General features: G+C 45.1%; 1 protein-coding gene across 2 annotated transcripts in view; it reads left to right on the top strand.

The window, feature by feature from the left end:
* KDSR (3-ketodihydrosphingosine reductase) overlaps positions 1 to 25,912 on the top strand; it is an 84,460-nt gene that overhangs the window by 35,304 nt on the left and 23,244 nt on the right. For both annotated transcript variants that reach the window (XM_073630932.1, XM_073630930.1), the window contains exon 7: positions 25,178 to 25,369. In XM_073630932.1, the coding sequence (XP_073487033.1) occupies positions 25,178 to 25,369 (192 nt within the window). The remainder of the gene's footprint in view (positions 1 to 25,177; positions 25,370 to 25,912) is intronic.

Below are 25,912 nucleotides of genomic sequence, written 5' to 3'. Positions count from 1 at the left end.
CATATACATGTAATTTTTTACTGGTTACAAAATTATTGCTCTCTCTAACGTGCAGCAGCGATACCTCACGTGTGGTATGAACACCTTTTTCATATGTGGGCGGAACTTGCATATGCGTTCAATTCTGCATGCAAGCACACGGGGACAGGGGTGCTTTTAAAAAAAAAAAAAAAAAAAATTTTTTTGTGTTCATTTTACTTTATTTTAGTTTGACACTTCTTTCCAAAAAAAAAAAAAAAAATTTTTTGATCACTTTTATTCCTATTACAAGGAATGTAAACTTCCCTTGTAATAGGAATATGGCATGACAGGGCCTCTTTACAGTGAGATATGGGGTCAATATCTGCCTCGGTAGACATCCCCTCTCACAAGAACGATCAAGCAGCGGAACAGCTGCTATGATCGTTCTTATGGTGTAGAGAATCACCGGCTGAATGATGCCTGCAGGCATCATTCAGATATCCCCACACAAAGTCAAGGACGTCATATGATGGCGGGCGGGAAGTGGTTAAAACGCTTTTTTTTTTTTTTTTTTTTTTTGTAACAAAGTCCATTTTATACAATATTTCTAACACATAGCATGTACATACCAAAATGACGCCCCAAAATAGATTTTCCTACTCCTCCTAAGTACGGCGATGCCACATGTGTGAGACTTCCACAGCCTGGCCACATACAGAGGCAGGGTATTGCAGAATATGGCTGATCATGGAGGGATGGCTGAATGTGACTGCAATTGTCACAGAGCAGCGCTGTGGGCACTACAGATCAGCCCACAGCGCTGCTGCCATCCGATCCCTCCCCTCTCACGCTGTACCAATTGGTACACAGAGGGGAGAGAGGAACCGGCGTCATGACATGACGCCAGTTTGTTTACAAGTGATTGCTCCGTCACGTGTTAAACGGCCGCGATCAGGTCACAAATGTGTGCGCGAGAGCATGATTCTGGGAGGACCTCACTGTACGCCCCCCCAGAGTTATGCAACCGCCCTGTAGCCGTCATTTATAAGAAACAAAAGAGAAAGCGCCTCTTAAGTATAAGTGTTTATTAAAATATAAAAAGCACACATAAGCACTTACATCAGGGTTTGTGGGTAACAGCTTCCAAAGAGAACTACATCCATGTATCGTCAAAACATCCGTAGTGTGAGTGGCTAAGATGTGGGCCGGGCGGTTGGCTGTGGACCTCCGCACAGAAAAGCTGCCTGCAGTGCGGTAAGGCTGGATAGACACTTCCGCGTTCCAGCACAACACACGTGGGTGTTGACGTCACTCGGGCAGTTCAGGTTGACGGGGATCCACTACGCGTTTCTGAGCAAGAGCGAGGCTCACAACGGGCATGCGCGCTCCTTTATCAAGTGTCTTGATAAAGGCGCACGCATGCCCGTTGTGAGCCTCGCGCATGTGTTGTGCTGGAACGCGGAATGATATCTCTGATATGGAGAGCTGACTTCACCCAACAGGAAGCTGCCCTGAGTACTGTGTCCATAGAGATCCCCCTGGCGTCTATATTCATTCCTATCACGGATGATCTATTATCCACAGACTTTTATATATTCACCATATAGCATTGGACTATTTTGTATTATTATTTTATATTAATGGACTTGAGCGCTGCTACATAATACAGTTTACTATGTAGCCGTCATTTGGCTTTGGGCCGGTTGGCAAGTGGTTAAAGCTGGCCATACACTGATCGAAGTTCAGCAGGCATTTGTGAATTCGAGCTTCCCTATGTACAATACAACATTTAGCCACTTCAGTCCGGAGGATTTGGCAGCTCAAAGACCATAGGACGTTTTACAATTTGGCACTGTGCTGCTTTAACTGGTAATTGTGCAGTCATGCAATGTTTTACCCAAACAAAATTTGCATCCTTTTTTCCCACAAAGAGCTTTCTTTTGCTTGGGTTTGATTTGCCTCTGTGATTTTTATTTTTTGTGATATAAACGGAAAGTCCCAAAATTTGGAAGAAGAAAAAAAAAAATTTTTCTACTTTTTTGTTATAAAAAAAATTTAATACACTCAATTTTAGTCACATTTAGGCCAAAATGTATTCAGCCACATGTCTTTGGTAAAAAAAAAAAAAAAAAAAAAAGTCAAACTAGGGTACGTTTTCTGGAATTTACGCAGCTTTTAGCTTTTACCCCCCACCCCATTTTGGAAAGTAGACACCCTTGCTGAGAGGCATGTTGAGCCCATTGACTATTTTAATTTTTTTTTTTTTTTTTTTTTTTTGTCACAAGTGATTGAAAAATGAAAAAAAAAAAAATTACAAAGTTGTCACTAAATGATATATTGCTCACACATGCCATGGTTATATGTGGAATTACACCCCAAAATACATTCTGTTGCTTCTGAGTACGGGGATACCACATGTGTGGAACTTTTTGGCAGTCTAACTGTGTACAGGACCCTGAAAACCAATCACCGCCTTCAGGCTTTCTAAGGGCGTACATTTTTAATTTCACTCCTCACTGGCTATCAGTTTCGGTGGCAATGAAATGCCAAGTTAACACAAACACCCCCCCCCCCCCCCCCCCCAAATGACCCCATTTTGGAAAGAAGACACTTCAAGCTATCTGCTGAGAGGCATGTTGAGTATTTTGCAGGTTTCATTTTTTTGTCAGTTTTTTGAAAATTAAAAAAAAGAAAAAAATACATTTTCTTTCTTTTTCAAAAATAAATGAGATCTGCAAAACACTCACCATGCCTTTTAGCAAATAACATGGGGTAATTTTGGGGGGGTTTGTGCTATCTTGACATTTCAGGGCCTCCGTAACTGTGATGGGTAGTGAGGAGTAAAATCACAATTTTACACCTTTAGAAAGCCTGAAGGCGGTGCTAGGATTTTGGGGTCCTGTACGCGGCTAGGCTCCCAAAAAGTATCGCACGTGAGGTATCCCCAAACACAGGAGAAGCAGCAGAATGCATTTTGGGGTGTAATTCCACTTATAATCATGCCATGTTTGAACAATATATCATTTAGTGACAACTTTGTGTAATAAAAAAAAAAATTGTAATTTTCCCGAAACTAGTGGCAAAATATCAAATATTCCATGGACACCACATACCTCTCAGTAAAAAGTTTGAAGTGTCTTCTTTCCAAAATGGGGTCATTTAGGGGGGAGTGTTTGTGCCATCTTGACATTTCAGGGCCTCCGAAACTGATAGGTAGTGAGGAAGTGAAATCACCATTTTTACGCCCTTAGAAAGCCTGAAGGCAGTGATTGGATTTTGGGGTCCTGTACGCGGCTAGGCTCCCAAAAAGTCTCGCACATGTGGTATCCCTGTACTCCGAAGAGGCAGCAGAATGTGTTTTGGGGTGTAATCTCACATATGCCCATGGCATGTTTGAGCAATAGATCATTTGGTGACAACTTTGTGAAATAAATAAAGTGTAAATTTCAAGAAAATTGGGTCAAAATATAAAATATTCCATGGACTCAACATGCCTATTAGCAAATAGCTTGGGGTGTCTACTTTCCAAAAAGGGGTAATTTTGGGGGGGTTTTGAATGGTCCTGGCATTTTATGCACAACTTTTAGAAGCTTATGTCACACATCACCCACTGTTCTAACCACAGACCCTTTCTGACACTTTTTGTTTACATGAAATTTTTTTTTGCATGAAAATTACTTGCACTTGTTCCTGTGCACGCCGCTGTGCGTGTTCCTATGGGCGCTGGTGTGCATGCTCATGTGGGCCCTGGCGTTCGGGGGGCGTGCGCATCGGCGTGTGCGGCGTTTGGCGCCTATTTAGGTCTGCTCTGCACTCTGCCCGGTGCTGCCTGATCAACAGCTCCCGGTTCCATAGTTCCCTTTGCCTGTTCCTGTGTTCCCAAGATCTCCTGACGACCCGGCTTGCCCCTGACATTCTGCTGATTGCTGCCTGTACCTGACCTCGGCTTGTTTGACCCTGCTCCTACAGTACTGTGTTGCCTGCCTGTTGCCGGACCCTGCCTGTGCCTTGACCAACCCGCTCTGCTCCTGCTCAGCATCTGTTTGCCTGTGCTCCAGTATACCACCTGCTGCTTGAAGATCTTCTTCCCTCCAGCACCTGGATCCCTCACCAGGCTCTTACTATTCCTTACTCCTGTGCCTCCTGTTTACTCTACCAGGGACCGTGAGTAGGATACGTACGGGAGACCACTCTCTGCCCTAACGGACTCACCGGTCTGGTAAGTAAAGTCTGAAAGTATCAGGCAGCCATGACCGAGTCCGGGCAGGGGGCCTCCCCCATGAATGAACTTTGTAGACATCTGGTGGGTCTTACTCAAACCGCAAAGAGCCTTTAGGAAGGCTATTCAGGACTGGAGGAACAAGTTCATGCTTTATACTCTCCCTCCAATCCCCAGGGAGCATCTTCTGTTGGACTTTCATCTGCACCCTCCGTAGTGATGCTTCCTCCAGAGCCCAGAGTACCCACTCCTGAAAGGTTTGCCGGAGAACGTAGCAAATACTGTGCGTTTCGCAATTCCTGTGAGCTCTATTTTGCCTTACAACCACGCACCTTCTCTCTAGAAGCAACCAAGGTGGGCTTTGTCATCTCTTTGTTGTCCAGCGAACCCCAAACCTGGGCCCACCGCCTGCTGGAACAAAAATCGGTATCCCTGGATAGTCTGGAAGCCTTTTTCTTGGCCATATCCCAACTATACGAGGATCCGCAGTTGACTGCGAAAGCTGCTCTGCACTCTCTAAAACAGGGTCGCAGGGCAGCAGAAGACTACGCAGTAGAATTCAGACGCTGGAGTTCTGACACGAACTGGAATGATGCCGCCTTGCATCACCAGTTCAGAATGGGGCTTTCGGATCCCCTTAAAGATGAGCTGGCACGTGTAGGAATACCCCCATCCTTAGATGAACTCATCAACCTGTCCATCCAGATTGACCGTCACTTGAGGGAATGCCGGTCAGAGAAATCTACTAACCAATTCGGCCCTACTTGGATGCTACTTAAGGTTCCCAGTTCAGCCGGTCAGTTCTCCCATCTCTACTTCACCAGTCCAAGACGCCCCAGAGCCTATGCAACTCAGCTTGCTCCGCCCCACGCTGACCCCTGAGGAGAAGCTGTGAAGACGAGCCCGCAATCTCTGCCTTTATTGCGGTGAACCTGGGCACTACATGAGGGCTTGCCCCAACAAGATGCGTAAGTGCCTTCCTGTTTCCTCAATGTGTGCATCTGTTTTACCTAAGTCCGGTGCTTACCTTGCTCTCTCCATCACTTTGCAGCTCCCAGGAGGGAATACCCCAGTGACGGCCATCATTGACTCCGGTGCCTGCAGCTGCTTCGTCGACCTGACCTTCGCTGCTAATCACCGCATCCCGCTTCCCGCTTCAACCCAAGGCCCAGGGACTTGCTATACACCTGGCGGATGGCTCCACTCTTTGTTCTGGCCCGGTCACCCAAGAGACCGTTCCTTTGCTAGCCACCTTTTGGCTCCCATCACCAGGAACTCCTTTGTCTGGGCGCCATCTCGTCTCCTCTTTCCCATCATACCCTGGCTACAAGCCCACAATCCCAGTATTAACTGGGCCACAGGGGAAGTTACATTTTCTTCTAAATATTTCCAACAGAACTGCCTGTACAGATACTCTGTGGAAACCTCCCAACTACTTTGCCTGGACTCAGATCTGGAACTACGTCAATCCATCCCTGAGCCCTATCGGGACTTTTTGGACGTATTTAGTAAAAAAGGAGCAGAAAGATTCCCCCGCACAGGCCCTATGATTGCCCAATAGAACTCCTACCTGGAACTGAGGTGCCCTTCGAAAGAATCTACCCACTAACTGAGCAGGAGCTAGGCACACTGAAGGTCTATATCGATGAAAATCTGGAGAAGGGATTCATCCGCCCGTCCACCTCACCAGCCGGCGCGGGCATCTCTTTTGTTGAAAAAAAGGACCATTCCTTACGTCCTTGTATTGAATATAGGGAATTAATTAGGATAACTGTTAAGAATCGTTATCCCCTGCCTTTAGTACCAGAACTTTTCCAAAGTTTGGGAACCGCAGTTGTGTTCACGAAGCTAGAGCTTCGCGGAGATTACAATTTAATTTGTATCCAGGAAGGGGACGAGTCGAAGACTGCATTCCGCACTCGATTTGGGCACTTCGAGTACCTTGTCATGCCTTTTGGGTTATGCAACGCCCCCGCAACATTCCAACATTTTGTCAACGATATTTTTCGTGACTACCTGGACTTGTACGTGATAGTGTATCTTGTTGATATTCTGATCTTCTCTTCCTCGCTAGCCTATAGGCCAGGTTCTAAGAACGTTAAGCCAGATGCGCTCTCACATGTTTCATGATTCAGAAGAGACCCCGCCTCCTGACATGATCCTGCCCTCTGGGAACTTTTTGCTCCTTCAAGTGGATCTTATTACCCGGATAAAGCGGGCCTCTATGGGAATGTCTCCGTACCCTGAAACCAAAGTCGTAGTCCCTGAACCCTTAAGAGTGGCTGTACTGGAACTCTGCCATGACCATAAGCTAGCCGGACATTTTGGGGTCTTGAAGACTACGAAATTGGTGCAGCGCACCTTCTGGTGGCCCCAACTGTCTAAGGATTGTAAAGATTATGTGGAATCATGCAACACTTGTGCCTGAAGTAAAAATACCTGGACAAGAGCTTGGGTATTATTAAAACCTTTACTCGTTCCAGAGAGACCATGGAAAATGATATTGATGGATTTCATCGTGGAACTCCCTCCCTCGGAGGGATTTTCTACCACTTTTGTTGTGATAGGCTATCCAAGATGGCACACTTTCTCCCCATGAAGGGCACACCCTCGGCCATGGACACAGCGAAGATTTTTGTTAAAGAAGTGGTAAGGCTGCATGGGGTCCCGGCAAGTAGTGTGTCCGATCGCGGTGTTCAATTTACCTCGGTTCTGGAAGGCTCTCTGTGGTTCCTTAGAAACTGAGTTGGCATTTTCATCGGCTTACCATCCCCAGACAAACAGAGAGAACCAATCAAACCTTGGAGCAATACCTCCGCGTCTTCTCCGCTTTCTCTCAAGACAACTGGGTCTCTTTGCTACCCATTGCAGAATTTGCCTACAATTCCTTGCATTCCGCCACAAACCAAACACCATTGTTTGCTAACTAAGGTTTCCATCCCTCTTTTTTTTACCCAGTTTGATACCTGAGTGTGCCGTTCCCGCAGTTTCTGAAACCATGAATTTTTTTTTTCCACCAATAATAAACTTTTGCAAGAAACTATGGCTAAGTCTCAGGAATACAGCAAAAGGATGTATGATAGAAAAAGGCGTGGGGAGCTGAGACTGGAACCCTGCAACCAAGTTTGGTTGTCCACTATAAACCTAAAAATGGCCTGTCCCTCAAGGAAATTGGGTCCTAAGTTTATGGGTCCCTTTTCGGTAAAAAGGAAGATGTGACGTTACGTATGAACTTGATCTGCCTGATTCTTTAAGGGTGCATCCGGTTTTTCATGTATCCCTATTGAAGCCTACTATTTTGAATCCTTTTACTGGCCGTACTACTGCCCCACCTAAACCTATCATAATTGATAACGAAGAGGAATTCGAAGTTGAAGTAATCTTGGATTGCAGGAGGAGGAACAGAATTCAGTATCTCATCAAGTGGAAAGGGTATGGACCGGAGGACAACTCCTGGGAACCAGAGAGCAATTTGCATGCCCAGGAACTTTTACAAGCGTTCAAAAAATGCCCATGCCCCCAGACTGGCTCAGCTGGGCATCCGGAGGCTGCCTTTAAGGAGGGGGCACTGTCAGAGAGGTTACCTTGTTGGGTGCGCGTTGGTGCGTGCGTTCCTGTGCGCGCCGCTGTGTGTGTTCCTATGGGCGCTGGCGTTCGGGGGCGCACGGATGTGTGCGCATCAGCGTGCATGGCGTTTGGCGCCAATCGGCCTATTTAGGTCTGCTCTGCACTCTGCCCAGTGCTGCCTGATCAACAGCTCCCGGTTCCATAGTTCCCTTTGCCTGTTCTTGCGTTCCCGTGTTTCCAAGATCTCCTGACGACCCGGCTTGCCCCTGACATTCTGCTGATTGCTGCCTGTACCTAACCTCGGCTTGTTTGACCCTGCTTCTGCCTGCTCCTACTGTACCGTGTTGCCTGCCTGTGCCTTGACCAACCCACTCTGCTCCTGCTCAGCATCTGTTTACCTGTACTCCAGTATACCACCTGCTGCTTGAAGATCTTCTTCCCTCCAGCACCTGGATCCCTCACCAGGCTCTTACCATTCCTTACTCCTGTGCCTCCTGTTTACTCTACCAGGGGCCGCGAGTAGGATACATACGGGAGACCACCCTCTGCCCTAACAGACTCGCCGGTCTGGTAAGTAAAGTCTGACAGCTGTTTTACATATGACACCAGACCGACGCTTGCGTTCGCCTTTGCGCTTGAGCACAGGGGGACAGAAGTGTGTGGGGTGTTTTTTGGGTTTTTTTTTTTTTTTTTTGTTTTTTCTAAAAAAAAAGTCTATTAGACCCTAGATCTCTCCTCTGCCCACAAAGCATCTGACCACACCAAGATCGGTGTGATAAAATGCTTTGCCAATTTCCCAATGGCGCTGTTTATATCCGGCAAAACCTAAGTCATGAAATGCTCCTAGCTTCCAGTTTCTTAGGCCATAGAGACCATTGGAGCAGTTCTGGTCTCTGATCAGCTCTATGGTCAGCTGGCTGAACCACCGGCTGCATTCTCGGGTTCCCTGTTGCAGGATAGCCCGAGAAAACCATGGAAGATGGTGGGGGGGGTGAATGTTCCCTCCCACTGCTTATAAAAGCAGTCTAGAGGCTAATTGGCCGCTAGGATTGCTTTTATACGAAAGCTGACCGCTGGCTGAAAATGATACCAAGATTATCATTCTAGTATAACTACTCGAAGTCCAGCAACATACCAGTACTTTGGTCCTTGTTGGGCATACATTGTAATGTTGTATTGATCGGTGGGTATGCCCACCATTAGAATACCGCCCTTCATCCACTCACTTCTAATGATGGGCATACATGCACCATTTTGTTAACTGTGGTGGTGAAATCACCTCCAACAGCGCTGGAGTCGCGGCTTTATGTATCGTGGGAGAAAACGCTGTCGAGATAAATAAACCCATGCTGCAGCTGAATGGCGTACCTGCTAAGCAAATGATGGTTTAAAAATAAAACGAGAGAGAATATTTTCCACTTTTATAAAAGCTTCAAACTGAACGTTGCAGATTAGGGTCTCTCAAAATGTGATGGCCATTACATCTTTCAAGACCCTGTCCTGTGTTAGTGTGCCTATGACTGTGTGGTGCTGTACCCTATGCTAATACGCAACTAGTGTGTGGTAGCGTTTGAAACATTCACCAATGCAAACACCAGGTTGGTCAGGACAGGAAGGACAATAAAAGCGGGTGTCACGCCTAAATCTGCGTTTGCTGCAGACAGATCTTCTTTGGGTAGGGGTACCAGGGAGCACAAAAGGAAAATGCCTCTAATGCAGCCAGCTCACTGCATTTGCGTTGAAGTTGGGCAAGAGCACCGTCCGGAAACAGAAGAGCTCCGACGATCTCTTCCTGGAATTTAAGGAAGGATCCAGTCCGTCCTGAAGCTTTGTATAGCACAAAAGCGTTCAGCAAAACCAATAAATAAAGACATTTTTTTTTTTTGTACCAGCGTCTGGCCTTACGGACAATTGGGTACGGCGCCAACAACTGGTCGTTGAGGTTCGCCTCTCCCATATTAAGGTTGTATTCGTGGACACAGAGGGGTTTCTCCAACACCAGTTGCCGTATAATTTTGGGCTGTCGTGTCTGCGTGAAGTGAGGACAGAACGAAAACATTCAGTGAATCCCTCCCCTTCACTGCTAACAAATTATTATACTTCAAGCAGGCTCTCTCCCCCTGTCTAAGTCTGGATTCTACAAGCCATTGGGGGAAGCCCCAGCGATTAGGTGTGCCAATTCCAGAATCAAAAAGGTGACTAAAAAGTGGCATTAATAATTGTCCACGTACAAGTGGTACCCATTTCCGAATAAGGGTGACACCAAGTCCCACACTATCTTACCAGCGCCCCCTATGTAATCTGGGCAGTTCTCCGGCTCTACATGACTATCTTTTCCCTTGTAAACCATAAAACTACATGTATAGCCTGTGGCCCTGCCACAGAGCTTATACATCTTGACCCCGTATCTGGCATGCTTGCTGGGAAGATACTGTTTGATAGACAAGCGGGCAGAAAACTTAATCAGGGCGTCAACGCAGGCCACTTGATCCGGAGTAAACAAGGCTGCAAAACGTTGGTTGAAGTGGTTTACGAGGGGCTGAATTTTGTAGAGCTGATCAAATCCAGGGTCACCCTGAGGACGACAGAGTTCATTGTCATTGAAGTGCATGAACCACAAGTTCTGCCCGTATCGTATCCTGGTCATGGAGGCAGAGAACACAGGTGTATGGTGAATTGGGTCAGTGGACCAATTTGACTGCAACTCGCTCTTTTTTGTTACGTCCATGAGGAGGGATAGGCCCTGGAAGGTCTTAAATTCAGAGACCGTAATTGGTCTCCAATCTCTGGCAAGAGTCAGCTGGGGATTAGAGGCGATGAATTGACCAGCATACAAATTGCTTTGATCCACAATAGATCTATAGAGATCTTCGGTGAAAAACAGCAAATAAAAATCAAGTGACCCAAATTTAACTATTTCCACCTGAATTCCTGGTTGGCCAGTGAATGGGGGAAGTACAGTGCTGCAGAAGTGGTGGGTTCCCAATTAGGATTAGCGAATGCAGCAGGAAGGGCATTATGGGCTTGCCAATTCACCAGAAGGAATAGCGGCGCTAGTACTGGCTCTCTGCTCCATACGAGAGCCCTGCAGTTCTTGCACCTCAACGACAGCAGAAGATCGGGGTCTGGTACGCCTGACCGTGGCAGGGTCCACAACTCTGTCGTCAGAGCGATCTGTTAGGGTGCCGCTGTCGTCTACAGGATCCTATTCTGAGCCTGAATCTGAAAGATGAGTGACTTCCTCTTCACTATCTGTCATGCTCAAACGTGTAGGCCTCTTCAGTCCTGTACCTTCGATTTGACATTTTGGTCTCTAAATTTACTGGTACAGTAAGACTCGCAGGTAAAAAAAGCTCCTGACTTAGTGAGTGACTCACATGCTACCAAAAAAACTGTTAGCATTCGCAGGGATCAGGCCTGACTCTGCGAACGCTGCAGTTATGTGTTTTGTAAGTGACAGCGATCGATTGATACTGCACTTGGGTGGGCTGGGCGGAGGGGCTAAACACAGTTGTTAGCGGGATCAGCCCAGATACCTGCTAACACTGTTTTTGGGAACCCTAAACTGCTGGGGACTCTAATATAGCTCTGATCAGATCAAAGCTATTGATCCGTTCAGACACTATACTACTAAGGGAGGTGTATGGTGCATGCGTGGGTGTTTAGCGGTACTGGCACTAATCTGACACTGCCTGGGGCAACGCAGACCCTATCTGACGCTAAAACCTAACTTTGATCACCCGCCCGATCAGGGGGTTAAACCTTTATTGGGTAAAATACGGCGGGTGCCCTGACTCTATATATTAAAAAAAAAAAAAAATACATAAACTAGCTAAACTGCGTCACCTGTGACATATACTGTGATCACAGGTGACGGGGTAATCAAGGGGTTAAACCTTTATTGGGGGGGAGTCCCTAGACCTATCTGGGCCTAAGACTAATTACCCTAGCACTGATTTTCGTCACTGACACTAGTGATCAAAAAAAATCTGATTGCTCTACTGGGTGATGGTGATAGGGGGTGAAGGGGATTAACTGGAAGGGTGATCGGGGGTGAATTGTGTGCCTACGTGACCTGTGTAGTGTTGTGCAACTCACTGTTAGATGCTCTCTCCTCTCGGTCTGGAACAGAAAAGGCCGCCACGAGAGATGACATCACTTCCCCTGTCAGTATTTACAGTTTCACAGACGGGAAGGATATAATTCATCAGGAGCGATCACCAGGCCCAGGCCAGAAATCATTGGCCTGGGGATTGATCGGTTTCTGATCGGCGGGGGGCGCGCGTGCAAGGTATAGCTACGTGATTTCGCGCAGCCGGGCCAACCTGCCGCAGTATAACTGCGGCGGCTGGTTTGGAACTGGTTAATGTACCTCTGTTGCAGATTCAAAAAAGCTGCCTTTGTATTCTAGGGCAGATCTTGCCTCAGCCTCTGCTTTCTTCTTTATACCGCTCCTCCATGACTTCTTGGTTTACATCCTATAGGACATGAAAACTATTAGTAGAATGAGGAAGTACTTCAGCAGCTGTCGTCAAACACCCTGCACCTGCCTTCCTCCTCCAGGAGCTTGCTCCTTATGTACTTTCATGCTTCTCCAATGCAATCCTTGTCAGTGAGCACCGTTCTCCCTTAATACATAGCCAGTGCTTTCCTCTAATCGATTGCTTTGCATCTCTCCCTCACAACTGCATAGATTGTTCATTTGGCAGAGTGTGCACACTAAAACAGGAGAAACTGTTGAGCGATCAGTGAATGGCCACCTTTTATACACCTAAAATAAACTAGTGCTTTCACTGCCATTAATTGTGCTCCAAATGCAAAAACTCATGGTAAAAAAATGTGCAAGGTGCTAAAATGCTCCATGATCTACTTTGCCGCGTGTAGCACAGTCCATTGAAATCAATAGGCTGCACTTTGCGTGTCGCCGGAAAAATGCACCAAAAAGTGTGCTCCCACTATGCTTTGTGCGAATGGGGCCTGAAAGTGAAATTGGGGTGTTTGCACCCTCCCCTCCCTGAGCTGGAACTAAATTTCAAAAGCATTGACCATTAAATGTCTCCCTCCCATATACAATTGTGCTCCTAAGTTTACATACCCTGGCAGTATTTATGATTTCTTGGCCATTTTTCAGAGAATATGAATAACACAAACATTTCTTTCACTCATGGTTAGTGTTTTGGCTGAAGCCATTTATTATCAACTTGTGTTTACACTTCTTCTCTTTTTTTTTTTTTTTTTTTTATATCATAATGGCAACAAACTACTCAAATTACCCTGATCAAAAGTTTACACAACCCAGTTCTTAATACCGTGTATTGCCCCCTTTAACATCAATGACAGCTTGAAGTCTTTTGTGGTATTTGTGGATGAGGCTCTTTATCTTCTCAAATGGTAAAGTTGCCCATTCCTCTATGCAAAAAAGCCTCAGTCCCTGTAAATTCTTGGGCTGTCTTGCATTAAAATGCATGTTTGAGATCTCAATGATATTGAGGTCACACCGAGATGGCCACTACAGAACCTTCACTTTATTCTGCTGTAGCCAATGACAGGTCAACTTGGCCTTGTGTTTTGGATCATTGTCCTTTTGAAATGCCCAAGTACGTCCCATGCGCAGCTTCCTGGCTGATGAATGTAAATGTTCCTCCAGTATTTTTTGATAACTTACTTCATTCATCTTGCCAACAGTAAAGAAAAATAATTTTCCCCATGGGGCTTTAAAACAGCAATGCACATAATGAAAGGAAGTTCTTAATAGATGTATAAAAAGTTTTATCCAATATCATGGTTTGAAGTACAGTATAGAGAATCATCTGGTACAGTAACACACATCTTATTCCCCAGTGCAGTAACAAACACATATTAATACACATAATTAGGTTACATAATGTTACATAAATAGCAAGCCCCGACGCGTTTCGACCTGTATATGGTCTCTTCAGGGGGACAGTTGGATCTAAAAAAGAATTACATTAAATGTAAAATTAAATTCAAATAGATAAATATATATATTATTGTGCATCACTTGGATTAAACCAAGATAATGAGTCTTTACCGCTAAATGGTGGAATGGGTGTTCTCTAGTCCAGGATATGTGCTGAGGGCCAATGGAAACACCGGAGGGCTCGGGGGGCCACCCTCACTCTCACACAAGAGCCAGCCTCAGGGGGCTTACAAGGAGCCACACTTAGCGCGCCCCCCGGGAGGGGGGGGGGGGAGGGGAGATGAGGGGGAGGAGCCCACACCTGCAACAGAAACCCAAGAATAGCCATGTATTAGTTAGAGGAAGTTTGATAATTAACTTGGTAATGTACTGAGTGTTTCCAATTTGTCTATGTGGAGACTGGCGTTGGATAGGATTTTTACTATATAAATATATTGAAATGTTAATTCCATTCCATGAATGTAATCGATAAGATTTAATGATCGTGTGATCCAACAATGCAGTGGTATGGTAGGTCTATTATACTGTTGTAATGGATAGGTAAATAAGAAGGATAAAATGGGTGAAAAAGAGGGAAAAAGGTGTGTGTGTGTGTGTGTGTGTGTGTGTAAAAAAAAAAAAAAAAAAAAAAAAAAAAAAAAACACAGCAACAACGATGGCCTAAATGGAGAGGAGCGCATTGTGTGGTGGAGAATGGTGTGAATGAGGTGGTGCATGGTGTGGTAACATGACATGGTGCTTGCTTGGTGCCTACTGTGTGAAAACAAAAATGAAAAGTGAACTAAAAAAGTGAAAAGCCAATCAAAATGTGAAAGTGTGTATGTAGGATGGTGGAGAGTGCTGTGTGGAATGAAGGTGAAATAACAAAAAGTTTACCTTATCAGTTGTATAAATCGTGTAGGTTGAAGGTAATGTTGGACTTGTTGATAGGTTCAATGTGATAAGCTTGGTGGCGATCGTGCAAAAATAAAGGCTCTAGTGTAGAAAGAACCTGGCAGCAGTAGCATTCATCCTGGCCTGTAGGAGATCATGATCTAATTATCAGGCCTCCAGTCTCCCTTTATATCCAAATTCAGGCAAATGGGATAATCATGTGCAGGTGCAAACCCCCCACCCACACCGCCCCCAAGAACAAAAAAAAAAAAAAAAAAACTGCTTAACTGCTCACCGCTGCAGTTAAGGTGAGCTCTATCCGGCCGGCGGCGTCCCGTGTTCATCTCCGGACGTTTGACGGAGTGCGACAAAAAACGCATAACGTCATGACGTCACGCGCATTGCGGCGGAGATGACGACAGTGGTCGGGGCCTGTAGGCCTTCCGGGACGCCGAGGGAGCCACACAGGGGCCGCTCCATCAGCGGTTCCAGCGCCAATCCCTCCGGGGTTTTTTTTTTTTTTTTTCACACATCTTTTTCCCTCTTTTTCACCCATTTTATCCTTCTTATTTACCTATCCATTACAACAGTATAATAGACCTACCATACCACTGCATTGTTGGATCACACGATCATTAAATTTTATCGATTACATTCATGGAATGGAATTAACATTTCAATATATTTATATAGTAAAAATCCTATCCAACGCCAGTCTCCACATAGACAAATTGGAAACACTCAGTACATTACCAAGTTAATTATCAAACTTCCTCTAACTAATACATGGCTATTCTTGGGTTTCTGTTGCAGGTGTGGGCTCCTCCCCCTCATCTTCCCTCCCCCCCCCCCCTCCCGGGGGGCGCGCTAAGTGTGGCTCCTTGTAAGCCCCCTGAGGCTGGCTCTCCTGGGAGAGTGAGGGTGGCCCCCCGAGCCCTCCGGTGTTTCCATTGGCCCTCAGCACATATCCTGGACTAGAGAACACCCATTCCACCATTTAGCGGTAAAGACTCATTATCTTGGTTTAATCCAAGTGATGCACAATAATATATATATTTATCTATTTGAATTTAATTTATGTAATTCTTTTTTAGATCCAACTGTCCCCCTGAAGAGACCATATACAGGTCGAAACGCGTCGGGGCTTGCTATTTATGTAACATTATGTAACCTAATTATGTGTATTAATATGTGTTTGTTACTGCACTGGGGAATAAGATGTGTGTTACTGTACCAGATGATTCTCTATACTGTACTTCAAACCATGATATTGGATAAAACTTTTTATACATCTATTAAGAACTTCCTTTTATTATGTGCATTGCTGTTTTAAAGCCCCATGGGGAAAATTATTTTTCTTTAATCCAATTTCCGGGGTGCGCAGCCTCTCTTATCTCTTATGTGTGTCTTCCTTTTTTCATATCTTGCCAACAGTTTTGACCAAATTTCCGGTGCCTTTGCAGCTCACACATCCCCCAAAACATCAGCGATCCACCTCTGTACCTTTTCATCGTAGGCCTTGTTGACTCTTCTCCAAATGTAGCATTTATGGCTGTGGCAAAAAAGCTTAATTTTGGTCTCATCCCTCCAAATTACTTTCCCAGAAGGTTTGAGGCTTGTCTCTGTGCTGTTCGGTGTATTGTAAGCGGGATACTTTGTGTCATTTGCATAGTAATGACTTTCTTCTGGCGACTCGACCATGCAGCCCATCTTTCTTCAAGTGCCTCCTTATTGTGCATCTTGAAACGGCCACACCACATGTTTTCAGAGTCCTGTATTTCACCTGAAGTTGTTTGTGGGGTTTTTCTTTGCATCCCGAACAATTTTTTTTTTTTTTTTTCCTGGCAGTTGTGACTGAACATTTATTTGGTCTACCTGATTGTGTGGTTTCAAGAGAACCCCTCAATTTCCAATTCTTTATTAGTTTGAACACTGCTGATTGGCATTCTCAATTCCTTGGATCTTTTTATATCCCTTTCCTGTTTTATACAGTTCAACTATCTTTTCCTGCAGATCCTTTGAAAAATTATTTTGCTTTCCCCATGACTCAGAATCCAGTGCAGCACTGGATGAAAGATGCAAGGCTGTCAGGAGATAGATAAAAGGTGATCACCTGTGATCTGTATAATTAACAGCCATTTAACCCCCTTTGTGTCAACTTGTGTGCATGTTATGAGGCCAAAATCGCCAGGGTATGTAAGCTCTTGATCAGGGTAATTTGGGTAGTTTCTGTTGCCATTATGATTTAAAAAGCGTAAACACAGTTGATTAATAATGGCTTCGGCCAAACACTAACCATGAGTGGAAAATGTTTGTTATTCATATTCTTTGCAAAATGGCCAAGAAATGATAAATTCTGCCAGGGTATGTAAACCTATGAGCACAACTGTACTTGTATAAAGTTGGCCTTATGCTATGTAATCTGATTGTACAATCTGTTTAATTTCCTTTTTTAGGTTTACCAAACTGTAATGGGAGGACCCACCTGAACAAGCTATTCAATTTGTATCAAATCAGGCAGGCCCACTGCACTACATAGTTGATGATAGATCTTAAGAAGATTGTACAATATGCATGGCCACCTTTTTAACCACTTCAGCTCCAAAAGGTTTTACCCGCTTCCTGACCAGGCAATTTTTTTTTTTTGCAATACGGCACTGTGTTGCTTTAACTGACAATTGCACGGTCGTGCGATGTTGTACCCAAATTTGGTGGTATTTTATCATCTCTGCGTTTTTATTTATTTATTTATTTTATATTTTTCGCTATAAACAAAAAAGACCGACCTATTTTGACGTAAAACTATTTTTTATATATATATATATATATATATATATATATATATATATATATATATATATATATATATATATATATATATATATATATATATATATATATATATATATATATATATATATATATATATATATATATATATATAATTTTTTTTTTTTTTTTTTTCCTTTTTCTGCTATAAAACCTTCTCAATTAAAAAAAAAAAAAATCTAATTTCTTCATCAATTTAGGCCAATTTGTATTGTATTGTATTCTGCTACATATTTCTTTCTCGAACATCACGGGACACAGAGCCACAGTAATTACTGATGGGTTATATAGGTATCACTGGTGATTGGACACTGGCACACCCTATCAGGAAGTTCAACCCCCTATATAATCCCTCCCCCTTGCAGGGATACCTCAGTTTTTACGCCAGTGTCTTAGGTGATGGACGTGTAAAGATGTCCTGTGCTGAGCTCCAAAGGGAATATCCTAAGATCCTATACTGGGGCAAGCCAGGCGAACCGGATCCATTCAAAGTGTCTTTTCATGGCCGAATTGAATGGTACCCGGGCCTCGTGTCCGAAGAAACGAGGTTTTACCCGTAATGCTTCTCTTTTTAGAGAGCTGGACCCCGCAGATCAGAAAATGGCTTTAAACTTCCTAATTTCTGGCGAGGTGCTTTACGGTCCCAGAACTGTTGGATCCCCCTACTGATGGGGGGGGCCCCAGTCTCTGACGGTTTTTTCAAACGGAGCCCACCGTGAGAGGTGAAGATTGGGTCTGTGTAAACAGCACCCTGCGGCTGGATAAGGTAAGAGGAGATTCCACAGAATTTGAGTTCTAGTGGCTTTTCTCCTTTAAGGTAAATGCATGCTATGCCTATTGTGACCACCGGGGGCTGCCAAGAGCACAAACCTACACATGCTGACTGACTGTCTCAGGTGTTCAGTGCTGATTATGTCCCAGCATCTCAAAGCAGGCTGCAAGCAGGTAAGGTGGAAAGGGGGATTTCTCATGTTTGAATGTTCCCCCCAGGCTAGAGAGGGGCCACAGGGGTCTAGAAAGTGGTTATACCACCCGGGCTCTGCGGCCTAATGGCCACCATCTCTGAAGATAGCCGTTCAGGCAGATCTTGTTACCAGCCTCCCCCCCCCCCCCCCCCCCCCATCCCCAGCCTTTTCTCCAGAAACATGACAGGAGAGTCGGCAGTGTGGGAAGCGCTCGTTTTTTTCAAAACTCGAGGGGGGGGGGGCGGGGGCGGTAGAGGAGGGGGCGGGACGTCAGCACAGAGTGTTTAGACTCCCACTCAGGCCAGCTGCAGGCTATTAAAGGCACTCTGTACAGGTGCACTCAGCCTTCTGAGAGACACAGAGCTGACGGTCGCATGTAAGGTGGGACACAGGCATTCTCCTAGGCAGCATTTACTGAAGTAACACCAGACTGAGCATTGGGTAGCAAGGCTTTTAGCCAGACTACATCGCTCAGCGGGCAGTGTTCATTTGTATACCTCACACCTTGTTGCTTTGCACTATGGGTAGAAGAGGTTCAAGCACCCCAGGAACCAGAGACACTAGGGGATCTCGTTCAGGTTCTGAGGGCCCCCTGTCGGCAGATCCTCCCCCCCTAAAGATGGGCCAGGGACGGCTAGCCAGGGAGAGCCATCGGGGTCAGGGGCTACACCTGCTTCTGGCACTTCAGCCCCTGTATATATTACACAAGAGGTTTTTTCCTCAACCATTAATGGTCTAGAGGAAAGATTAATGGCCGTGATTACGTCTTCACTCAGTGGAAGAAAACGCACTAGGCTTTCCTCTGTTCCCCAAGACCCTCAGACAGAGGAGCTCTGGGATAAAGGAGATGAATCCCTTTCAGAGGATCGGGATGGGATGGATGATTCCTCTTCGGAGGATTCAGGTGGAGAGGGACCCTCTGCGACTTCCCAAGAGGAGAAAGTCTTAGTGCAGATCCTCACTGGATTGGTCCGCTCCACATTTAAGTTGCCCCTACCTGAAACTGCTAAAGAATCCTCTTCTGCTTTGGGGTCACTGAAACCTTTCCAAGCAGCACATGCTTTTCCTGTTCATACTTTACTTGAAAAGCTTATTTATTCTGAGTGGGATCATCCAGACAAACGTTTTTTTCCGCCGAGAAAGTTTTCAACACTTTATCCGATGGAAGAAAAGTTTATTAAAATGTGGGGAATACCGGCTATTGATGCCGCCATTTCCTCCGTAAATAATAGCCTGACTTGTCCTGTAGACAATGCTCAGATGCTCAGGGATCCTGTAGATAAAAGGATGGAATCCCTATTGAAGGATGTTTTCTCCTTAGCAGGATCAGTGGCCCAACCTGCAGTAGCAGCGATTGGAGTCTGTCAATACTTAAGAGACCATGTTAAGCAGGTCATCAAAGTATTACCTGAACAGCAGGCCCAGGGGTTTGCTAACCTTCCAGCGGCCTTATGCTTTGTGGTTGACGCCATTAGAGATTCTATCGTGCAAACCTCCCGTCTTTCACTGGGGTTGGTGCATATACGTAGAATCCTATGGTTGAAAAATTGGTCAGCCGAAGCACCATGTAAGAAGCTACTGGCTGGGTTTCCATTTCGTGGTGCAAGGTTGTTTGGAGAGGACTTGGATAACTATATCAAGAGAATCTCTTGTGGGAAAAGCACTCTCTTACCTGTCAAGAAGAAGAGTAAGCGTCCCTCTTTCAAACGGACTCTTTCCCCAGCGCCTGGGGCTTCAGCCTCCAGGCAGTCTCGAGGGCCGCCTCCATTGGGGTCCAGAGACAAGAGTCAACCCCAGGGACAAAAGAAGTCCTGGGGAAAGAAGCCTACTAGGCAAAACACTAAGACCTCTGCATGAGGGGGCGCCCCCGCTCACTCGAGTGGGGGGAAGACTGCGACAGTTCTCAGAGCTCTGGCACGAGGACTTCCAGGACAGATGGGTAGTCTCCACGGTAACCTTAGGGTACAAGCTGGAGTTTCAGGAATTCCCTTCTCCTCGGTTCCTCAGATCAAATGTTCCCAGAGACCCAGAGAAGAAGCAGTCGCTCCTTCTAGCGTTAGAGCGACTTTTGTCGCAGGAGGTCATTATGATAGTTCCCGCAAAGGACCAGGGATTGGGCTTCTATTCCAACCTTTTTACGGTCCAAAAGCCAAATGGGGATGTCAGGCCCATTTTGGACTTAAGGGATCTGAACCGATTCCTAAGGATTCAATCCTTCCGCATGGAATCAATTCGAACAGTAGTTCCCACCCTGCAGGGAGGAGAATTTCTGGCATCAATAGACATCAGAGATGCATATCTGCATGTGCCCATTTTTCCTGCTCATCAGAAGTTTCTGCGCTTCGAGGTAGGAGGGCGCCATTTCCAGTTTGTGGCTCTGCCTTTTGGGATAGCCACTGCACCTCGAGTGTTCACAAAGATCTTGGCTCCTCCTCTGACCAGATTAAGGGCTCAGGGTATAGCTGTCATAGCATACCTAGACGAACTGCTCTTGATAGACCGGTCGGTAGCCTCTTTGAATGGAAACTTGAGGACCACAGTCAGGTATCTAGAACACCTGGGTTGGATCCTCAACTTAGAAAAGTCTTTCCTAAAACCAGTAAGAAGACTGGAGTATTTAGGTCTGATTATAGATACAAGCCAGGAGAAAATATTTCTACCCCAGGCAAAGATCACTGCTTTGAGAGAGCTGATTCTGACAGTAAGGACCAAGAAGGGTCCCTCAGTCCGCCTTTGTATGAGGCTACTAGGGAAGATGGTGTCTTCATTCGAAGCAGTTCCCTATGCTCAGTTTCACTCAAGAATGCTGCAACACAGTATTCTGTCGACCTGGAACAAGAAGGTTCAGGCTTTAGACTTTCCGATGCACCTGTCGCATGCGGTGCGTCAGAGCCTCAATTGGTGGCTCATACCCGAAAACCTGCAGAAGGGGAAATCCTTTCTACCGGTTACCTGGACGGTGGTAACAACAGATGCCAGTCTGTCAGGTTGGGGAGCAGTTCTGGAACAGGCTGCGGTCCAAGGGGTATGGTCCAAGACAGAGAGGACCTTACCCATCAACATTCTGGAGATCCGGGCGATACATCTAGCTCTAAAAGCCTGGACTATCAGGCTACAGGGTTGTCCGGTCAGGATCCAGTCCAACAATGCCACAGCAGTGCCTTATGTCAATCATCAGGGAGGCACCCGGAGCCGAGCTGCTCAAAAAGAGGTGAACCAGATCTTAGTCTGGGCAGAGATGCATGTGCCATGCATATCGGCAGTTTTCATCCTGGGAATAGAGAATTGGCAGGCGGACTATCTAAGTCGCCAGCAGTTACTTCCAGGGGAATGGTCTCTGCATCCCGACGTCTTTTGGGCCATATGCCAAAGATGGGGGGTTCCAAATGTAGATCTCTTTGCATCCCGATTCAACAAAAAGATAGACAGACAGATTTGTGGCAAGGACAAAAGATCCTCTTGCATGCGGGACGGATGCGTTGGTGATTCCGTGGCATCGGTTCTCACTGATTTACGCATTCCCGCCTATTCTGCTACTACCACGACTCCTTCGCAGGATCAGGCAGGAAAGGAAGTCGGTACTTCTGGTGGCCCCCGCTTGGCCCAGAAGGACTTGGTATGCAGAAATAGTAAGGATGACGGTGGGTTCCCCGTGGACCCTACCGGTACGCCCAGACCTGTTATCTCAGGGTCCAGTGTTCCATCCTGCCTTACAAACGCTAAATTTGACGGTTTGGCTATTGAGACCCACGTTCTGAAGAGTCGTGGGCTCTCAGGTCCTGTCATATCTACCTTGATTAATGCAAGGAAGCCAGCTTCCAGGATGATTTATCATAGAGTCTGGAAGGCTTATATAACCTGGTGTGAATCCAGAGGTTGGCATCCCAGGAAATATGTCATAGGTAGAATCCTTGATTTTCTACAGATGGGATTAGAGATGAAGCTGGCCTTGCGTACCATCAAGGGCCAGGTTTCTGCTTTATTAGTATTATTTCAGCGGCCACTTGCTTCGCATTCTTTGGTCCGAAACTTTATGCAGGGGGTGATGCGTCTTAATCCTCCGGTTAAAGCGCCCCTAAACCCCTGGGACTTGAATTTGGTCCTGGCTGTGTTACAGAAACAGCCTTTTGAACCAATAAGTCAGATTCCTTTGGTCTTGTTGACAAGGAAATTAATTTTTCTGGTGGCCATCTCTTCTGCTAGAAGAGTATCAGAATTAGCAGCTCTTTCCTGTAAGGAGCCTTATTTGATTATACACAAGGATAGAGTGGTACTACGCCCTCATCCTAGTTTTTTACCGAAGGTGGTTTCTGATTTTCATTTAAACCAAGACATTGTTCTACCTTCCTTTTTTCCAGATCCCTGTTCTCCGGAAGAGAGATCTCTACATTCGTTGGATGTAGTAAGAGCAGTTAAGGCCTATCTAGGGGCAACTACTCAGATCCGCAAGACGGATGTTTTGTTTGTGCTGCCAGAGGGTCCCAATAGAGGACAGGCAGCGTCAAAAGCTACCATTTCTAAATGGATTCGACAGTTGATCATTCAAGCTTACGGTTTGAAACAGAAGATTCCTCCGTTTCAGATCAGGGCACATTCCACAAGGGCTATTGGTGCTTCTTGGGCAGTGCATCACTGGGCCTCTATGGCTCGAATCTGCAAGGCCGCAACCTGGTCTTCAGTTCATACATTCACCAGATTCTATCAGGTGGATGTGAGAAGGCATGAGGATATCGCCTTTGGGCATAGTGTGCTGCAGGCAGCGGTACAGGGTCCTCAGGTCTGATTGCACCCTACTTGGTCGTGGTTCCCCCCCTCAGGTAGCATTGCTCTGGGACATCCCATCAGTAATTACTGTGGCTCTGTGTCCCGTGATGTTCGAGAAAGAAAAAAGGATTTTTTAAAACGGCTTACCTGTAAAATCCTTTTCTTTCGAAGGACATCACGGGACACAGAGGTCCCGCCCCTCTTCTAATACACTATATTGCTTGGCTACAAAACTGAGGTATCCCTGCAAGGGGGAGGGATTATATAGGGGGTTGAACTTCCTGATAGGGTGTGCCAGTGTCCAATCACCAGTGATACCTATATAACCCATCAGTAATTACTGTGGCTCTGTGTCCCATGATGTCCTTCGAAAGAAAAGGATTTTACAGGTAAGCTGTTTTAAAAAATCCTATTTTTTGTGATTAAAAAAAAAAAAAATCCCAAAAAGCGTATGTATTGGTTTGCGAAAAAGTTATAGCGTCTACGAACTATGGCATAGATTTAGGGACTCAGCTCAGGTGCCCTCATAGCAAGCTGTTTGCTGTGGGGGCATTGAACAGGAGGGAGGGGCCAGGATCACACAAGAGGGACCCAAGAAGAGGAGGATCTGGGCTGCTTTGTGCAAATTCACTGCAACAGAGCAGGCAAGTACAACATGTTGTTTTTATAGGGGGAAAAAAATTTGACTTTACAATCACTTTAAGGAAAAAATAGGTGGGTTGAAGTAAAAAAAAGTGGTACAATAATGGGGGAGGTGTGATCCATAGAAGTAAAAACGCCTCCTATTCTGTGATGCAGTAAGGCAGTGCATGATGGGATATGAAGTTTCCTGGATGGATGATTCTTTCTCTTTTTCTTTTTCTTTTTCTTTTTCTTTTTCTTTCCTTTTCTTTCCTTTTCTTTTCTTTTCTTTTCTTTTCTTTTCTTTTCTTTTCTTTTCTTTTCTTTTCTTTTCTTTTCTTTTCTTTTCTTTTCTTTTCTTTTCTTTTCTTTTCTTTTCTTTTCTTTTCTTTTCTTTTCTTTCTTCTCAGGATGCTGTACACACAGGCTGCTTTCTGTTGAACTGGCCTGTCCTGTCGCTGAAACATGATACTGACCTAAACAGTTTTTTTATTAACACGTTGGGTCTGCCAATTTGTTGGTGTGGTGTGTTTTTTGTTTTTTTTTTTGTTATGCTACTGCATTGAGTGTCTTTAGTACAATGTTCCTCTTATGCAGTTTTTTTAAAGAAACTGTACAGCATAACTGAGATGTAATCGATTTGGCACTGTTTCATGAAGTATATAATATGTTCTGCACTTGCACTGTGATGGTGCCAGGGAAAGTATTCCATGATATTAAAGGGAATCTGTCAGAAAAGACACATAGGAGCCACCCTTTGACTTTTTTTTTTTTTCCATTTCTTAATTTGCCTCAAGACAGCTGATTGGAGGGAAGATGCGCGCACACACCCTCTCTCCTAGGTAAACTTTCAGAACTGTTCGTTGCATAATTCAGCTTTCTGCTAATCAATTTATAGCATCCTCCCTAACACAACTCCGGCTTCTTTATCTCCCTTGATGAACGGGGCAGGAGACCGCTATGGGACATAGTGCTTTGAAGAGATAACAAAACACTGCCGAAATATATGTGCCCAGCTCAAATTTTCATGAATCTGGTTTACATCCACTTTAAGGAGACTGGGGTTTTATTTTGAAACCGTGCCAAATCGATTACATCCTTTTTTTTTTTTTTTTTTTTTTTTTTCCCTCTTGTGCTTTTCTGAATCAGTTGGATTGGATTCATTTTAATTTTCTATCCTAAATTTGCGCTGTGAATTACTTGGTGTATGTGTGTGACCTAATGTTCTGTGCATTTTGTCTTCATGCCAGAAATAAAGCACTTCTAGCATAATTTGGGGATACCTGTGTTGGTGAGATTTACAGTTTCAGGGGTTTTTTTTTTTTTATGCATTTATTTTAAATATGTAGCATCTATTTGCGATTCACCATGACACTATCTTTTGTATAATTAATATATATGTTTATATAATTTTTTATTTTTTTTTCTCTTCTGTAGAGACTGATGGAAGTGAATTATCTGGGCAGTGTATATGCTAGTCGTGCTGTGATTTCCACTATGAAGGAACGGAGGTTGGGACGAATTGTATTTGTGTCTTCTCAGGCTGGACAGCTGGGATTATTTGGCTACACTGCATATTCTCCTACAAAGTTTGCTCTCCGAGGACTAGCAGAAGCACTACAAATGGAGGTATGATGAACAAGGCCATTTTCTCTCCTCTTTTATACTGTCCTTCACATTTCATAATAACTCCTTATGTTGCCTCTTTGAAAGTATTTCTCTAGATCTGAAACAAAATCCCCCTAGACTAGTTTTGTGCCAGCAGCAACTGTTACTAACACTTTTTTATAACAGTGTTTCTCAATTGCAGTCCTCAAGTTGCACCAACAGGTCATGTTATCAGACTCTCTCTCCATTAATTTGCACAGGTGATTTGATCGGTTTCACTGCCTTAGTAATTACCACAGCTGTTTCATCTGAGGGAAATCCTGAAAACATGACCTGTTACTGCGCCTTGAGGACTGGAATTGAGAGACTGGTTTAGAACAACCAACTTTGAGTCTGCTAAAACCACAGGAAATCTTTGATTACATGGACCCATGATCAGTTGTGTAATCTTGCAGAAAGTGTTCACAATGTGGTCAGTTGTGACACTGACCAGGGCCAGGTCGGCTCGGCTTGGGCAGGTCCACTCTGCTTCAGGAGGGAGCATATCTGCTCCGCTCAAGCCGC

Source organism: Aquarana catesbeiana, linkage group LG05 (genome assembly GCF_042186555.1).
Source record: "Aquarana catesbeiana isolate 2022-GZ linkage group LG05, ASM4218655v1, whole genome shotgun sequence".
NCBI lineage: Eukaryota > Metazoa > Chordata > Amphibia > Anura > Ranidae > Aquarana > Aquarana catesbeiana.
This window is presented reverse-complemented; position numbering and strand designations above follow the sequence as displayed.